Here is a 14,014-nt window from a genome sequence, read left to right as displayed (position 1 = left end):
GCATTCTCAGCAAAAATAAATAATTAAAATAATTGAAGTGATGGATGTGTTAATTAGCTTGATTGTGATAACTACTTCACAGTGTAAATATATATCAAACACGTTGTACACCTCAAATATATGCAATTTCCGTCATTTATATGTCAATAAAACTGGGGAAAATTAAGAGGAGAAAAATGAATTTACTTATTTACTTATTTTTTAAAGATTTTATTTTTTTTTTGACAGGGAGAGAGAGAGACAGTGAGAGAGGGAACACAAGCAGGGAGACTAGGAGAGGGAGAAGCAGGCTTTCCGCTCAGCAGGGAGCCCTACGCGGGGCTCAATCCCAGGACCCTGGGATCATGACCTGAGCTGAAGGCAGATGCTTAATGACTGAGCCAGCCACCCAGGTGCCCGAGAAAAATGAATTTAAAGTAGCATGTACAAGGTGATTAAAATTATGTAGTATTGGGGTGCCTGAGTGGCTCAGTCATTAAGCGTCTGCCTTCGGCTCAGGTCATGATCCCAGGGTCCTGGGATCGAGCCCCGCATCGGGCTCTCTGCTCCGCGAGAAGCCAGCTTCTCCCTCTCCCACTCCACCTGCTTGTGTTCCCTCTCTCGCTGTCTCTCTCTGTCAAATAAATAAATAAAATCTTAAAAAAAAAAAAAAGTAGTATTTTTATTGTATGTATTCTATAAAAAAAAAGCCGTATTATGTGAATAATAGATGCTTACAGTTAAGGAGTTATTTTCCAAAACAATATAAAATATGTAATTTTAAATAATTTACCTGTTTGTTGCATTCTTTAAGTTCCAATTCTGATTTCTCCAGAGTACCCTCTAATTTAATTATTTTCTGTTCCATTTCTCCCCTGTGCTCACGAATAGTCATATCCAAATGTGTAACCTAAATACAAAAGTAACATTTTTTTTTATTAACATAAAATGTATTATTTGTTTCAGGAGTACAGGTCTGTGATTCATCAGTCTTACACAATTCACAGTGCTCATCATAGCACATACCCTCCCCAGTGTCCATCACCCAGCCACCGCATATCTCCCACCCTCCTCCACTCCAGCAACCCTCAGTTTCTTTCCTGAGATTAAGAGTCTCTGATGGTTAATACAAAAGTAACATTAAGGGGTGCCTGGGTGGCTCAGTCATTAAGCGTCTGCCTTCAGCTCAGGTCATGATCCCAGGGCCCTGGGATCGAGCCCTCCATCGGGCTCCCTGCTTGGCAGGAAGCCTGATTCTCCTCTCCCACTCCCCGCTTGTGTTCCCTCTCTCACTGTGTCTCTCTCTGTCAAATAAATAAATAAAATCTTAAAAAAAAAAAAAGTAACATTAAGCTATTACTCGACTTTATTCTAATGTGAAAAACTGTGTGCTTAGAATGTGTTTTAAAATTGTTTATAGTAGGTATAACTGAAACATAAACTCACCTCAAATTATTTTACAAAATGAGAAAAATATTCATTGCTTATTAATACTGAATCTTCAGGCTCATATGTATTACAGAAACTTAAAGAAAAGATACAGCTATGTTCATAAATAACAAATAAATGATTTAGACTCCATTTTATGCTAAATAAAAGCTGCTAAATACAATGCAACATAACAAAAATTGTGGAATGCAGAAAAAGCAGTGTTTGGAGGAAGATGTACAGCACTGAATGCATGTATTAGAAAAGAAGAAAGACCTGAAATCAATCACTTAAGCTACCACTTTGGGAAACTAGAAAAAGAAGAAGAAATTAAATCCAAAGTAAGCAGAAGAAAAGAAATAATAAAAATTAAAGCAGAAATCAGTAAAATTAAAATTAGGAAATCAACAGAGAAAATCAACAAAACCAAAAACTGATTCTTGAAAAGATCAATAAAATCAATATGCCTCTAGCCAGGCTAAGAAAAAAAGAGAGAGGACACAAATTACTAATATCAGAAATGAAAGAGAAGACATTACTAAAACTCTCATAGACATTAAAAGGATAGTAAGGGGGCGCCTGGGTGGCTCAGTTGGTTAAGCGACTGCCTTCAGCTCAGGTCATGATCCTGGAGTCCCGGGATCGAGTCCCATGTCAGGCTCCTTGCTCAGCAGGGGGTCTGCTTATCCCTCTGACCCTCCCCCCTCTCATGTGCTCTCTCTCTCTCATTCTCTCTCTCAAATAAATAAATAAAATCTTAAAAAAAAAAAAGGATAATAAGGAATACTATAACAACTCTCTGACCACAAATTTAATAAAACTAATGAAACGGACCAATTACTTAAAAGATAGAATCTACCAAAACTCACACAGGAAGAGACAATCTAAATAAGCATATATATATATTAAAGAAAGTAACGATTAATAACTTTCCCAAACAGAAAGCAGCAGGTCCAGATGGGCTCACTGGTGAATTCTACCAAAATCTAAGAAAGAAATTATACCAATTCTCTGCAATCCAATTCAGAAGACAGAAGCAGAGGAAATACTTCTAACTCATTCTATGAGGCCAGTATTACCCTAATACCAAAACCAGACAAAGACATTTCAACACACCTTCATGATAAAAACTCTCAGTAAACAAGGAATAGAAGGGAACTTCCTCAACTTAATAAAGAATATCTATAGAAAAACAACAGGCTAGCATCATACTTAATGGTGAGAAACTCAAAACGTTCCCACTAAGATCAGATACAACGCAAGGATATTCTCTCTTACTACTGCTTTTCAACACTGTTCTAGCAGTCCTAGCTAATGCAATAAGACAAAAAAAAGAAATAAAAGATACACATATTAGAAAGGAATACAAAACTATGTTTGTTTATAGATGACATAATCATCTAGGTAGAAAATCCAAAAGATTTGACAAAATAATTCCTAGAACTAATAAGTGATTATAGCAGGATTGAAGGATACAAGGAGTACACAAAATCAGTCACTTTCCTATATACCAGCAATAAACAAGAGGAATTTGAAATTTAAAACATAATATGATTTACATTAGCACTCCCCAAAACAAAATACTTAGGTATAAATCAAGCTAAATATATCAAGATCTATAAAGAAACTACAAAACTCTAATGAAAGAAATCAAAGAATTAAATAAATAGAGAGAGAGTCCTTATTCATGGATAGGAAGACTCAATATTTTCAAGATTCAAGATGTCAGTTCTTCCCAACTAAATCTAAACATTCGAGGCAATTCCAATCAGAATTCCAGCAAGTTAATTTGTGGATATTGACAAACTGCTCCTAAAATTTACATGGAGAGGCAAAACACCCAGAATATCCAACACGATAACTGAAGAAGAACCAAGTTGGAAGAGTGACACTACCTGACTTCAAGACACTAAAAAGCTACAGTAAACAGATCTTGGTACTGGCAAAACACAGGTGAATAAATAATTGTTCAGAATAGAATCCAGAAACTAAATATGTTAATTAACCTTTGACAAAGGAGCAAAGGCAATACAATGGAGAAAAAACAGTTTTTTCAACAAATGGTGCTGGAATAAGTGGACAACGACATGCAAAAAAATGAGTCTACACCACACCCTTCACAAAAATTAACTCAAAATGGATCACAGACCTAGATGTAACTTGCAAAACTATAAAACTTCTATAAGATAACATAGAGGAAAGCCTTGGATGACCTTGGGTGATGACTTTTTAGATGCAAAGCCAAAGGCATAATTCATGAAAGATAATTAATAAGCTGGATGTCATTAAAATTAAAAACTTCTGCTCTGTGAAAGCCAATGTCAAAAGATTGTGAATTAAAGCCACAAACTGGAATAAAATATTTGCAAAAGACACATTTGAAAAAGGACTTGTATCCAAAATATACAAAGAACTCTTAAAATTCAACAGTAAGAAAACAAACAACTCAATTAAAAAATGAGCCAAAGACTGTAACAGACACCTCACCAAAAAAGATATACAGATAGAAAATAAGCACAGGAAAATACCCTCCATATCATATGATGTCATCTGAGAAGTGCAAATTAACCAGGAGATACCACTACACACTAATGAGAATGGCCAAATCCAAAACATTGACAATACCAAATGCTAGCCAGGATGTGGAGCAACAGGAATTCACATTCATTGCTGGTAAGAATGCAAAATGGTACAAGGCACTTGAGAACACAGTTTGGAAGTGTCTTATAAAACTAAACATACTCTTACCATATGATCCAGCAATCATGCCCCTTGGTAATTACCAAAAGGAGTCAAAAACTTATGTCCACACAAAAACCTGCACACAGATGTTTATAGCGGCTTTATTCATTTAATTGTCAAAACTTGGAAGCAACCAAGATGCCCTTCAGTAGGTGAATGGATAAGTAAACTGTAGTACATCTAGACAATGGAATATTATTCAGTGCTAAAAGAAATGAGCTATCAAGTAACAAAAAGATGTGGAGAAAACTTAAACAAATATTATTAAGTGAAAGAAGCCAGTATGAAAAGACTATGTACTATATGATTTCAACTATATGACATTCTGGAAAAGGCAAAATGATGGAGACAATAAAAAAGATCAGTGGTTGCTAGGGATGGGGGAAGAGGAAGAAGGATAAAGGTGGAGCAAAGAAAATTTTGAGGGCTTGAAAATACCCTGGACGATATCATAATGATGGATACATGTCATTAAACATTTGTCCAAACCCACAGAATGTATGCACCAAGAGTGAACTGTAATGTAAATTATGGAGTTTGGATGATTATAATGTGTAGGTTCCTCAACTATTATCAAACGTACCACCTGGGTGGGGAATGTTGATAATGGGGAAGGCTGTGCATTTATTTATTTATTTATTTTTTGGAGTAAAACAAGATTTCATTGTTGACAAAGTTACTTTTGATTTGCAGATATTCTTTTGGTTTTTCCCTGCACTCCCCCATTCAATCTTGACTGCCACAATGAGACAGACAGAAAGCGTGAGGACACTTTTTTCTTGCGTCTCTAGTGGAAACCTTAGTAGCAGACAGGAACTGCTCCAAGGGCTGTGCATTTATGGTAGCAAGGTGTATATGGGAAATCTCTGTACCTTCTGCTCAATTTCACTGTGAACCTAAAACTGATCTAAGAAAGTCTTTAAAAAAGATGCCTTTTGAATAGTTTTGTTCCTCCAACAAACACACTATTAAAGGAGTTACAATAACTCCTTTAATCCCGTTGTCTTGGGATATGCAATAATGTAAGAGATCAAAAAGTTCAGATACTAAGCTAACCTTCATTCTCAAAAATTGACTTTCTATAAAAATAGCAAGATGGGGGCACCTGGGTGGCTCAGTTGTTAAGCATCTGCCTTCAGCTCAGATCATGATCCCAGGGTCCTGGGATGGAGCCCCGCATAGGGCTCCCTGCTCAGCAGGAAGCCTGCTTCTCCCTCTCCCACTCCCCCTGCTGGTGTTCCCTCTCTCACTGTCTCTCTCTGTCAAATAAATAAATAAAAATCTTAAAAAAAAAAAAAATAGCAAGATGAAGAAAGATGACATATTTCTAATTTTTTATATATTAATGTGCACAGAAAAACATATATGCTTTAAAAAGGTCCATTTTACCAAAAAGTGGTGATCTCTAAAACCCTGCATGATTGTACTGTAACAGAAAATTTCATTAAATATAATTAAGAAAACCAACTTGAGCTGCTCTTTGCTTTAGTTCCCAATTTCTCTCCTTAAGTGCCTGATCCATTTCAAGGAGTTCTTGCTTTTTATCTTCATTCTCCATCTTGCATTCTCTGCAATTTATCAAAGGAAAAAGATCAAAGCAAATAGTAGGAATATTATAGTTTTAAAAAATTAAGTCAATTGGGTTAGCGTCCTGTAAGCTAAAAGTGATAAAATATATGCCATTATTTCTGACCTTTGAAAGGGCTCAAATTAAAGAAATACTGAATAAAGAAAATGACTGGTATCAATAGTTACTTTAATAAAGTATTCTCAAAAGGCAAAAGTTAACTCAAACACTACTACTGTAGACAATTTAAGCTAAATGTTAAAGTACTCCCAAGATATAAAACTGAATCAGTATAAGAATTTTTAAAATATGTCCATATTTTTCATTTACAGATCAGGGGAGCATTTGAAAGTCATTTCCATATACTAGCTGTGAGTTTATTACATTTGAATGAGGCATTTATCTCATGGTTGGTATCTCTGATATCCACAGCTCAGTCAATGACCACTGTGTTTCTCATGGGAATTTTACTCAAATGACGCCTTACATATAGTGAAGTATTGAAGTCTAATATAGAAACATTTTTTTTTGTAAACTCTAGCTCTCCTAAAACCTTAACTTATTTATAATTTTATATTATAAAAATGCTTAATACTGACACAACTTTAAGACTTCTACTACTCAGGATCAGAGAATGCAATCAAAGAATTTTAATTTGGAACTCTATGTTTTGATATGACAAAGGCTAAAAATGTTGTTGATCTCAAAAATCTTCATATAGTTTTCCAGACTTAAATATGAACAATATTGAACAAAGGTACTGATTTTAAAAAACAGATTGTGAATTTCTTTAATGAACTATTTACTATTCTCTTAAAAGTCTCAACAGTTAGGGGTGCCTGGGTGGCTCAGTCAGTTGAGTGACCAACTCTTGATTTAGGCTCAGGTCATGATGTCCAGGGTCATGGGATCAAGCCCCTCATCAGGCTCTGCACTCAGTGCAGAGTCTGCTTGTCCCTCTCCCTCTGCTTCTCCCCCCTGCTCACAGGCTCTCTCTAAAATAAATAAATAAATAAATAAATAAATAAATAAATAAATAAATAAAATCTTTTTTAAAAAGTTTCAGCAGTTATAACATACAAGGCTACATTAATAAGTTATTATGAAATGAACTCTAAAGATAATTGTATAAGTGAATAGCTGAGTTTCCAAAAATTCAGCTATCAGCTAGAATTTAAGATTTCATTTTTACTTCTTTCATCTACTCATTCACTTAACCATTTAGCAAATATTTATTGGATGCTTCCTATACATCAGGCCTAGCCAACAAGATAGATGTCCTTCATCACATGGAGCATACATACTAATAGGTCCAGTAGAGAAGAGAGACTATAAATAATAAACAAAAAAAATAAATAAATTGCTATGTTAGAGCATTAAAGACAGTGATGAGATAGTGCCTGGGTGGCTACTTGAGAGTAGGCGGTCAGAAAAGGGCCCTCATATTACCCTCCGAGGTAATATGAAGGGCAAGAAGTTGGCCATTCAACCATTATTTCAGGCCAAAGAAACAGCTACAGCAAAGTCAAAAGGTAGGAAAAATTTACTAAGTTTTAAGTACCAACAAAAAGGCCAGGAGAAAAGGGAACAATACGAAATGAGGCCAGAGAAACAGGTAGGAACCCTATCATCTAGGGCTTTGTATTCCATGATAAGGAGCTTGGCTTTTTTTTTTTTTTTTAATCGTGGTAAAATACATATAATATTTACCATTTTAACCATTTACCATTTTAATCACTTTAAAGTGTACAGTTCAGTTACGTTAAGTAAATTCACAATGTTGTGTAACCATCACCACTATTTCCAGTACTTATTCATTACTCCAAATGAAAATTTCACATCCATCTGCAGTTATTTTCCATTGTCCCACCCCCTAGTTCCCAGCAACCATTAATCTGCTTTCTATCTCTATGTATTTGCTAATTCTGGATATTTCATATAAATGGAATTATATAAACATACCTGGTTTATTTCATTTAGCCTAATATTTTCAAGGTTCATCTATGTTGTAGCAGATATCAGTACTTTATTCCTTTTCATGGATGAATAATATTCCCTATATGGATATATCACATTGTGTTTATCCATTCAACTACTGATGAATATTTGGGTTGTTTCCATTTAGTGGCTACTGTGAACAGAGTTGCTAAGAACATTTATACATCTTTTTTTTTTAACATGATGTTTTTAATTCTTTTGGGTAAATAACTACGAGTAGAATTAATGAGTTACATGGTAATTCTATATTTGACTTATTAATTATGCCAAACTGTTTTCCACAGGCAATTGTATCATTTTAGTTTTCCAACATCAATGTAGGAGGGTTCCAATTTCTCTACACACTTGCTAACACTTGTTATTTTCAGTTTTGGGGTTTTTTGTTTATTTTTATCATGCTCATCTGAGAGGGTGTGAAGCAGTATCTCACTGCAGTTCTGATTTACATTTCCCAAGAAGCTTGGATTTTATTCTGAGTATTTTGGGAAGCCATTGGAAGGGTTAAGTAGGGACACAATATAATCTGATTTATGTGTTAAATAATATGTCCATTTCTGTTATGTTTTTTTTTTTTAAGATTTTATTTATTTATTTGAGAGAGAGAGAATGAGAGACAGAGAGCACGAGAGGGAGAGGGCAGAGGGGGAAGCAGACCCCCCGCCGAGCAGGGAGCCCGATGTGGGACTCGATCCTGGGACTCCAGGATCACGACCCGAGCCGAAGGCAGTCGCCTAACCAACTGAGCCACCCAGGCGCCCCATTTCTGTTATGTTTTAAATCATAAACTTACTCCATAAACTGAAATGGACTCTGGGGAGGGTCTGGCATTTAAGCTGGGAGACCATTAGGGAAACCACAGCAACAGACCAGGTGAGAGATGATGATGGCTTATGCTAAGGTGGTAACAGAAAAGAGGCCAAGAAATCAATGGATTTCAGAATATGTTTTGGAAATAAAGTTGACATGAATTCCTAATAGGTTGGAAGAAAAAAGAGACAGGTAAAGAGATAAGAATAATCTTTCAGATTTCTGGTTGTGCTCCAACTGCATGATTCTGAGATGGAGGAAGGGAAGGGTTATGAAGAAAAAAAAAACAGTCGTGTTTTGGCCAAGTTTAAGATGCCATTACTAGAGGTCATTACTAGAGATGTGGGTTTGGAAGTCTGACACACAGTATTTAAACTTATATGAAACTTACTAAGAATGAATTTGTGGGTAGAAAAGAGACGGGGTCCTGCACTGAGTCATGGGATACATCTAAGTTCCTGGGTCCTCTTGCTGCTCTCTGTCCTGTCATCCCACATTTCACATCCTGGTTTGTAATTCTGTTTTCCTTTCTGGAATCTATTTCCCACACTTGGTTCTCGTCTGGCTCTCCACCCCCACTCACCACAGATGTGTGCTGGAACAGCATTTTATGCTATCATTGCTAATCTAAGAACCCAGATTTTAGAGTTGTGTTTAACTCCCTTCTCCGGACCTGATTATGTGACCTTGGGTATTTTACTTAATTTTCTCAAGCCTCAGTTTTCTCAAGTATAAAAAGGTGGTAATATGTATATGATAGGTTTATTGTAAAGAAATGAATTAGATCATATAGGAAGCCCCTGGCATAATCCTGGCACAAAATAAGGTCTTAATACAAAGAAAACATTGTCATTATTAACATTATTTTGCTATTAACCACTGCTGTATGCTGTTCCAATCATTTTTTACCACTATATAATACAGGAGAGGGTGAAAATATAATGTCCAAAGACCAAGGATAGAAATATTAGTCATGAGGAATGGCTGAATTAGTTAGATGGAGCTTGGGACAGGCTGACTGGGATGAACAACAGTGAGCCAAAGACAGTTGAGAAATTTAGACATCTAGGATTAAACAGTAAACTTTACTGTATGACCCAAGAAGTCAGAGTAATAAAGTGAAATACCTGTAATTGATATCATTTCTTACTATTTAACACACCTAAGTTCAGCTGTGAGATCCTTTATAGTAGTGTATTTTTCCTCTAATGATAACTGAGCCTTCTGTAGTACATCTCTCAATTCCTGAAGTTGTCTTAAAGTACTTTTTAACTCTCCATGCGCATTTTGGAGTTCAGACTCTAATGCTTCCCGTTTCTGCAAAGCTTCTGTGAGTTCAGTTTCAGTGTGGTGCTGTAATTTTTCTAATTCCTTCACTGTTAAAAGGAAAAAATAATTTTAGAACTACATAAAAACAATGTTATTAAAAATTTGTGAATAATTATAATTAAGAATATCCAATTTTATTCATCTACAAGAGGCAAAAACTGACCACTCATTGTCCCTTCCAGTCCTACTAACCCAAATTCTCACTTTATTATTCTACTTTTTAAATATAAATATACAGGCAGATAAGCTCAGCTAACATGTTGCTTACCAGAATTTGTCTTCTTATCTAGTTCTGTCTTTGTCTGTTCTAAGATCATGTCTAACTGAGAGAGATGCATTGCTTTATTTTCTCCATCTCTTTTTAGGTACATTATTTCTTTTTCCATTTTAGAGAGTTCTTCTCTGTACTGATCCATCTCAAGTTTTACTTGCCTAGTTAAAAACAAAAAATAAAACAATTAATAAACGATAATTTAGAAACCTAAAAGCCAACTGACTTGTCTCTGACTAAACAAAATCTGCAAGTTATATAAGGGCAAATATCAGCAAAACATCTAGTCAGAATACTAGGTCACACTTAGGTCATATTATTAAAAATGCTCCAACTAAAAGATTGTAATTCTGCACCAATTATGTACCACTAGGTACGACCGTGCTACCTGGTAATATTTAGCAAGGCTAGCCGTCTTTTCAATCTAACTACAGTTAGCTTTGTATACTGAGAACATCCATGGATAGGTATCTCATTCATCTGGAATTTCTGTTATCTGCAACACAGAAACTAAGGAAGCCAAGCAATCAAAATATTCACCATAATGACAATACTACTCATAGGAGAATCAAGTCAGTTATTTTTATTCAGACCTTTATTATTTATGTTATCCTTTTTAGCTTTACAAGGGACTAGAGATTTCCAGAACTAATGCAACTTTCTTGCTTTACAGATGAGGTAACTGGAAGGTTAGTGACTCGTCTGGGATAAGACAAATAGTTATTAACAGTGAGAGAATCAGGTTTACTAACTTTCAGTCAGTCCTGAGCTTATTCCAACATGGAAGATCCTCTACCTATAGACAAATCAACATAGTGAAAGTAAGTTTTAGGTCCATTTGTTGGTAACTCCAAAGTGATATTCACTAAGTAAACAAGTGCTAATATTAGCCTCAATAGAACTGATTCTCTTTGAATCAACATTTTTTGTTGTTGTTGTTCTTTAGGTCTTTGATATTTTGTAAATTGAGTCCGCAAGTGGGAACATTTTTTTTGTAAATGCAACTTAGACAACTGTGGATTTGTTCAAGAGGTTTTTAATCTGATGTCCATGAGTGAACTTGAGGAGAACTATAAAACTCCTAAAACAATATGCAAAATTATGTATACATATGAAATTATGAATTTAAAGTAAGACTGGTCAGTGTGCTTATATTTTCCTCCAGCTTCTCTAAAGATACAAGCATGGAGTAGTGTGAGTTGGATTTTTAGTGCTGTGTAGAAAAAAGTGAGAGAGAGGTAATAGAGTTGCAAGTAGATGCAAATCATTGATTTTAATGACTGACTAGAATTTAAGCTGGGTAAAGAAAGGAGAGGACATCAGAGAATGAAACAGTGGTGGAACTGATGAATTAAGTCCTGGTGAGATCAAAGAATTGTTGAATTTGGGGTAGTAAAGGGAATCAGGTGATAACAGAGGTATAGATGCTTAATATTCAGGTTACGGAAAAACTGGGGATATGGGAAACGATAAGATCTAGAATAAATCATGTGAGTGAGTGGCTGAGGTATGATAGAGCTCAAGATCATTAGAGGAGAGGAATCTTTAAGATGAGAAGGTAACATCTCAGAAGGATCAGCTAACAGATACTGAAATCCTCAAGAATAATGACAGGAGTGGTGTTGGAGGAAGCAATAGTACATCAGGTGGCCTTGTAGGTGTCAGCAACAGTGAGGGATGATATGGTTTGAAGACCAGAGGTTCACAGAGTATGGTATACTATTCCGTATCTCAACCCTGTGAGGTACAAGAACTGTGGGAAAAAATTTTTACTTTAGAGGGCTGCAGGACAAGAAGCGAAGTCCTCAGGGAAGAGTAAGATTTCTGTTAAAGCAAGAGAAAAGAAGTTAGGCAATATAGAGAATGTCTTTCAGGATGGACTGTGAATTCCAGAGGACAAGCAGAAGTCTCAGAAGTTGGGATAAGCTGAGAGAAGGAAACAGTATATACATGGTGAGGTTTGGGGAATTAGTATGAGAGATGACTGTTGACCTGGAAATACACAGCTTCTTGTGGTGTCTGGCATAAGCAAGGATAAAGTTACTATGTAACTATTCAAGTAGACACTGGTGGTGAGGCTGTTTTGTGGGAGACACCAGACAATGGAAGAAAGAAGGTCTAAGAACTGTAATCTTAGTCTTAAACACAGGGCAATCCTCTTGACCCAACTGAGAGAGTTGACATCTAGAAAAGAAACTTGCTACTCAATGCACAAGGCCTGATCTTTACTCCTGTCAGTGGAGAGAGGGAACCTGGGGACACAGTGTTTTAGTTCAAGTGCCTAAGTTAATTCTTGACTCCTGCTGGCAGCATGGTGGGTTAATTATGAGAGTATTATTAATTATGTAAACTCTTGTAGACAAAGCGTAAGAGGTCTGGGGAAGCTAGGGAATGCTTTCAGCTTATGGGTCCCTTTCTTAACCAATTAACTATTGATTCCTGGGCCCAGCTCAGCCAAATTAAATCAGAATCTTAGAAGTGAGACCTAGCCATCAGTACTTTTTAAAGCTCCTCAGGTAATTTTAATGTTCAGTTAAGGCTCAGAACCACTGCTGTATTCTATTAAGTTACTCTTTTCCATAAACAGTTAGACACCATGAAAGTTTTAAATGAGTAGATCTTTGCCTAAAACTTTTAATACTATTCACAATATAACACAACAGTTGCTGAGTGCCTATGAGGTATAGGGAACTATGCTAATTGTTGTGGGAGGACCCTAAAATAAACCAGAAATTATTTAGGCCTTAAGGAACTTATAATACAATAGGAGGATAAAGGATTTTAAACTATAATACAAAAAAGGCATAAAGAAGCATATAAAGGTACAAACAAAATGCTAATAACACAGGCTGTGAAGAAATTAAATCCTTAAGCAAATGCTTCACTTAACATTATCTGATATTGAAATTCAGGTAACTACTGAGATTTCCAGAACTAGTGCAACTTTCTTGCTTTACAGATGAGGTAACTGGAAGATTAGTGACTCGTCTGGGATAAGACAAATAGTTATTAACAGTGAGAGAATCAGGTTTACTAACTTTCAGTCAGTCCTGAGCTTATTCCAACATGGGAGATCCTCTACCTATAGACAAATCAACATAGTGAAAGAAAGTTTTAGGTCCATTTGTTGGTAACTCCAAAGTGATATTCACTAAGTAAACAAGTGCTAATATTAGCCTCAATAGAACTGATTCTCTTTGAATCAACATTTTTTGTTGATGTTGAAATAGGAAGAAAAAGAAAAAGTAACATATTCATTTTACCTGGCAGTACCAGTAAGCTCAATAACTTTTTGCCTTTTCAAATCGGCTTCATGTGTGGCTGCTTCACATTTCTCCTCCATTTTTCTCAACTTTTCAGCTGAACTTTCCCTTTGTTTTTGAAGCTCTTGTTCCAGTTTCGATATCTTGTAAAAATAAGTAAGTATTTTAAGTTCAGTCACATTTTTTGGAATGTGTCACATAACAGTCTTTGGAAGAAAAAAATATATATAAATATGTAGTCTAGCCTATCATTCAGTTTCAAGATGTATTATAAAACTCAAAGTACAGACCAGAAAGCAAATGTTCTGGAAATAAAAAAGCAAAACTTAACTTCGTGGAAGATATTTCATTCATATACCTATTTATAGAAGTAGCCACATCGTAACACTGAAATAGGATTTACAAGAATTGAACAAAATAATGGTTAATGTTTCCCCTTTCATTATCCCCATGTGAAATGTTTTCTTCGCCTGTCAAACTATGTTGCTTTCCTTCTTCACAAACTGGCTCATTCACTGAAGGATTTCTAAATTCCCAACTGCCCTCAAATGTTACCACTTGCATTTGCTCCTATTCATTATTTCCTCTGTTCTCCTATAGTGACGGAGGTATTTTTCCTCCTATATAAGT

At 35.6% G+C, this 14,014-nt stretch overlaps 1 protein-coding gene and 1 non-coding gene across 2 annotated transcripts in view; both read right to left on the bottom strand.

The window, feature by feature from the left end:
• Positions 1-14,014, bottom strand: part of CCDC18 (coiled-coil domain containing 18) — a 103,772-nt gene that overhangs the window by 28,141 nt on the left and 61,617 nt on the right. Inside the window, exons 19-23 of the mRNA XM_044914563.1 lie at positions 13,385-13,527; positions 10,119-10,282; positions 9,684-9,897; positions 5,618-5,717; positions 773-889 (exon numbers count right to left, since the gene is read on the bottom strand). Of these exons, the coding sequence (XP_044770498.1) occupies positions 773-889; positions 5,618-5,717; positions 9,684-9,897; positions 10,119-10,282; positions 13,385-13,527 (738 nt within the window). The remainder of the gene's footprint in view (positions 1-772; positions 890-5,617; positions 5,718-9,683; positions 9,898-10,118; positions 10,283-13,384; positions 13,528-14,014) is intronic.
• On the bottom strand, positions 4,860-4,985 carry LOC123324764. The gene has a single exon (XR_006540030.1). It is a non-coding gene; the product is annotated as a small nucleolar RNA SNORA31 (small nucleolar RNA).

Source organism: Neomonachus schauinslandi, chromosome 4, assembly GCF_002201575.2.
Source record: "Neomonachus schauinslandi chromosome 4, ASM220157v2, whole genome shotgun sequence".
Taxonomy (NCBI): Eukaryota; Metazoa; Chordata; class Mammalia; order Carnivora; family Phocidae; genus Neomonachus; species Neomonachus schauinslandi.
The sequence above is the reverse complement of the archived record's forward strand: the minus strand, read 5'-3'. Positions and strand labels throughout refer to the sequence as shown.